We start from the raw sequence: 5,149 nt of genomic DNA, 5'->3' as shown, positions 1-5,149 counted from the left end.
TATATTATTGTTAATAATAAATTAATTAAAGCAACAAAACAAGCTGAAGAGCCGGTTCGGAGCCGAAAGAGCCGGCTCTTTTTAGTGAGCCGAACCGAAAGAGCCGGATCTCTAAAAAGAGCCGGAAATCCCATCACTATAAACTACTAACTCTTTTACGCTACGTCCGCACCTACACGGGTATTTTTAAATACGCAGCTGTTTCGTCCACACGTAAACGGCGTTTGGAATCACCGAAAATAAAGATTTTTTTTAAAAACTCCTTTTTTGCGTTTACATGTGGATGAGGAATACAGAGTTCATCACGCAACACCAAAGGTATTCAGATTAACAGTATTTTGTCTCTATCTGCAGGTTTTACAGGCTTACACATATACACATGGAGTTACTGTCCCTCCATTTACAAAGGCAGAGGCATCACGGTGTAATTATTTTACATGTAGTTGTTTTTTTTCCTGTGTAATAATATTCAACATTGCTATCAATACATTTGTCAAAAATGCCTCTCTGTGCAAAATGGGTTTAAAAACATAAACAGCTGTGGGATACTGTTTGTCCGTGATTTGAACCGGGGGAACAAATCGTGGCAGGATCAGCCTGATGTTATTTGTATCCCGCTGTAACTTTACTGTATAAAGAGCTAACATGTCCAAAATGTCAGGAGTAGTTAGAGTACAAGTGGTAAATGGACTGGTTCTTATATAGTGCTTTTCTACTCTACTGAGTAGGGGTGGGTTTAAAAAATCGATTCATTGATTAAAATCGATTCTAACTGGAATAAAACGATATCGATTCATTAAATCCTGAAATCGATTTTTTTTTATACATATGTAGTTTGCCGCGTATGAAACTTGCAAGCGGTTAACATGAGGAAGTCACGCGAGAGTTAAGTGACCTGGACGCATGAACCATCATGGCTACTCCCGGGAATGTGCCACCGAGCCTAAAGGCAGATGTCTGGCAACACTTTGGATTTAAGAACTGTGAAGACAGTGAAGAGCCGGACAAAAGCAAAGCCGTATGTAAGATGTGCAAAATGGAGGTAAAGCACTGTGGAAATACCACAAATCTCAGAAATCATTTAACGAGGCATCATCCAGATATCCTGCTAGCAAAAACGGCCGACACCAAGCAACGCTCACTCGAAAAGGCATTTGCAGTGAAGTTTGAATCCACTTCTCCACGTGCCCAAAAGATAACCCAGTCTGTGGCAACTTTCATATGTAAAGATATACGTCCGTACAGCGTTGTTGAAAATGATGGCTTCCAAAACCTCATTAATACGCTAGAACCACGCTATGTTTTACCAACACGCAAACATTTGAGTGAAGTGGTAATCCCAAACATGTATGAAAAAGTGAAACACGATGTTACAGCCTCTCTCAAGTCAGCAGAGAGAGTCGCTATAACCTGTGACAGCTGGACATCCAGAGCAACAGATAACTACCTGACTATCACCTCACACCATATCGACCAGGAGTGGAAACTCGTGTCTCATGTCTTACAGACAAGAACCACTGAAGCAAGCCACACAGCAGCTAATTTATCTGAAATTATGTTCAAAGCAATCGAAGAATGGGAGCTTACAAACAAAAATCCAGTCATCGTAACTGACAATGCTGCAAATATGGTGCGAGCTGTAGAAATAACGGGCTGGTTGCACATTGGTTGTTTTGCCCACACACTCAATTTAGCTTCACAAGCAGGACTGAAAGTTCCAGCTGTTGCTCAGCTGCTTGGCCGAGTGAGACGCATAGCATCCTTTTTTCATCGCAGCACTGTTGCAAGTCGCAAGCTTAAAGAGAAGCAAAAGATACTGAATCTACCTGCCCATAAGCTGGTGAATGATGGGGTGACCAGATGGAACAGCACATTGGAGATGCTGGAACGCTTCCTAGAGCAACAACCAGCAATCTCTGCAGCTCTACTCTCACCTGAAGTGAGGAGAAATGACAGTAATCTCTGTAGTCTTACAGAGGCTGACATAACTGATGGAGAAGATATAGTGAAAGCTTTGAAGCCGCTGAAAGCAGCCACACTGGTTATGTCTGAAGAAAAGTCCCCGACCCTTTCCATCATTGCACCTCTGCATGCACAGCTGCTGGAGAAGATGATCAGTGTCTCTCACGACTCCTCACTGATTAAAGACCTCAAGACTGCTGTATACGACAACTTGAAGTCAAGGTATATGCCATGAATGAGTGTAACTGTATGGATGCATGTATTACATGAAAATTCTTATTATAGTGAAAAAATATATATATATTATAAAAATGTTAGTTAAGCCCTCTTGTCTAGTAATAGGCCTTTTGATTTTATATCTATCTATCTATAGATGTTTATATATAAATTATGGAAACAAAGTCGTATATTAATGTTTCTGATCTTGCATGAGTGTATGTAACCATGCACATGTATATCCAACATAATAAACTGAGTTAAATGTGCAAAATCTCTTTTCAAGATATGTGGCCCTAAAGGACAAGCTGTACATTGCATCAGCATTAGATCCTCGCTTTAAGGCCCTGCCATTCTTGTCCAAAGAGACCTGTAACAACACATTCTCTCAGTTGGTGTTGGAAGCAGCAGGTTTGGAGAACGTGGACACAGCTATTGTGAGTTACAGAAACAAAAACAAAAAATTATTGGTTTTTTTGCACTACTCGAGTTAGAATATAAATAGTAATTTCTTTATTAATTAAGTTTTCATTTTTCTACAGCGACAGTCTGATGGTGACACATCTGAGGAAACTGTCCCTGACATCTCTCTTGATGGTGTTGATGAAGTGGATTATGCCCCTCCAATTAAGAGGTCAAAGGACTCTGCATTAATTTTTCTCCTTGGGCCAGCCTACTCAACAAAAACCACAGCACCACAGAAAACACCAACTCAGAAGGCAAAGGAAGAAGTGAATCGATACAGGGACGTTGAGCCTGTTGCACTTTCTGAGGATCCTTTGATCTGGTGGAGGGACCATGAAAGGGAATATCCTCTCTTGGCTCTACAAGCAAAGCAGTATCTTTCCATACCTGGGACCAGTGTTCCTTCTCAACTGCTGGTGACATTGTTACCGCACAAAGGAGCTGCCTGACTCCACAACATGTAGACCAGCTTCTCTTCTTGCAGAAAAACCTTACAGTCTCAAAGAAGTGAGAGGGTAGTTATAAATAAGGCTAAATTGCATTAGTTTCACAGAGGTTTTACAATACTGTTCAGTATGTTTTCATTTTTTGAAGTATTTTAAAAGGCAGTTTTTCATTTTCTGATCGGTCAGTTTCTGTCAGTTCACTTGTACACGCTGTGTTATCCTGTGTGTCTCCAAAACACAATAGTGGATTTCAGAAAAGCTGTGTGAGACACTAACAGCAAAACTATTTCTCTGAGGTTTTACTGATGTTTACAAAAGATGTGTTCTATTTGCACTGGATCCCTGATCCACTTGAAATGTATGTATGAAAAAAAAAATATACTAATGTTAATTAAAAATTACATTATTTAGTATCTGTTCTTAATTTTGAAATTTATGTAATTCATTCACAAGGCTTAGAGGGTTCTTTTGACAGTACATATACAAGGTGAATTATCATAATTTTATATATACTCATATGGAAAAGATATATATAAATCTTATAAAGTTTTTATCTGTCTTGTATGAAACTTGTATGAAAAGCATACAAGAGTGAAAACACATATATCCCTTGAAAAATTATATAATGAAACTTGTATGTTTTGTATACTTACTAAAAAATATATGAAAGTAATGAGAAAGTGGCCACTTTCATGAGTAAATCATGTATGTTTTTACTATTTCTTTTCCATATGGGTATTATGGTTCATATAATAATATTTCGGACTGATTCAAAATCGAATCGATTCTAGAAATCAGTGACGATACCCAGCCCTACTACTGAGCACTCAAAGCGCTTTACACAACTTGTGCATTCACCCATTCGCACAAGCACATTGTTCTAAGTGCTTTCTAATTCACACACATTCATACTCCGATGGATGCATCGGAGATGCATTGGGGTTAATATCTTGCCCAAGGATATCTGGCATGCAGTCTAGGGGAAGCCAGGAATCGAACCACCAACCTTCCGATCAGTAGATGACCTGCTCTACCGCCTGAGCTACAGCAGGGGAACCACTTCCATTTTCTCAATATGTTCCTAACTGTGGAAGTGTTTGTGAACTAAAAATCAAGAATGTGGGATACTGTTTGTCCGTGATTTGAAGAGCCCAGCGCTGTTCCTGACGAAGGGAAAACCACTTCTGCAGGGGAGACCTACCTTGGCACTTGTGCAGGTGAAGCCAAAGGGAAGATAAGCTTCACCATATTTTCTAGTCTTTGGCTTAGAATGAAGTTGGTTTGGAAACATATTCAGCCTCCTGCTTTGCGTTTGTATAGGCGCCCCATGATAGCAGTGTCCAAGCGTTGTTGTTTTTTTGTTTATTTGTTTGTTTTTCCTTTTTATACCGCGCCCCCCTGCAATGGCTCTGCGACCCCCCTGCTCGGGGGGCACACTTTGGGAAAGTCTGCCCTAAACCATGATGGTGAACAATCTTTGTCTTCAGGTCATTTGAGAGTTGTTTTGAGACCCCCATGTTGCTACTCTTCAGAGAAAATTGAAAGAGGAGGGAAACTTACAATTGACCCCCTTAAATACTCCTTCTCATTATTGGATTCACCTGTGTATGTAGCTCAGGGGTCACTGAGCTTACCAAGCCAATTTAAGTTCCAATAATTAGGTCTAAAGGTTTTGGAATCAATAAAATGACAACGGTGCCCAAATGTATGCACCTGCCTGATTTTGTTTAAACAATTATTGCACACTTTCTGTAAATCCAATAAACTTCATTTCACTTCTCAAATATCACTGTGTGTGTCTCCTATATGATATATTTAACTGACATTTTCTATTGTAAAAACCAACGATTTATACAGGAAAATAATGACTATTAACAAGGTTGCCCAAACTTTTGCACTGTATCTATGAAGCTGCAGTCACACACTCTGGTCCTTTACCGCGTAAAAAAAAAAAAGCTACAGCGAAAGGGGATTTCTCTGGGTGTGTGGTAAAGTAAGGAGAAGAACAAGGTGTCTGACTTTTCTTTTTCAGAACAGAGGGGTGTTGTGGCAGACAGGAG

At 39.7% G+C, this 5,149-nt stretch overlaps 1 protein-coding gene across 1 annotated transcript; it reads left to right on the top strand.

Annotated features, from left to right (window-relative positions):
* Positions 1-785: 785 nt before the first annotated feature.
* On the top strand, positions 786-3,092 carry LOC309703127 (E3 SUMO-protein ligase ZBED1-like; the record flags this gene model as incomplete). Its single annotated transcript, XM_082527837.1, has 3 exons — positions 786-2,184; positions 2,465-2,615; positions 2,721-3,092. The coding sequence occupies exons 1-3, from the start codon at positions 914-916 to the stop codon at positions 3,090-3,092; spliced, it is 1,794 nt and encodes a 597-aa protein (XP_082383963.1). The 5' UTR covers positions 786-913.
* Positions 3,093-5,149: the final 2,057 nt, after the last annotated feature.

The sequence above is a fragment of the Aulonocara stuartgranti genome, assembly GCF_965226115.1.
Source record: "Aulonocara stuartgranti genome assembly, chromosome: 3".
NCBI lineage: Eukaryota > Metazoa > Chordata > Actinopteri > Cichliformes > Cichlidae > Aulonocara > Aulonocara stuartgranti.
This window is presented reverse-complemented; position numbering and strand designations above follow the sequence as displayed.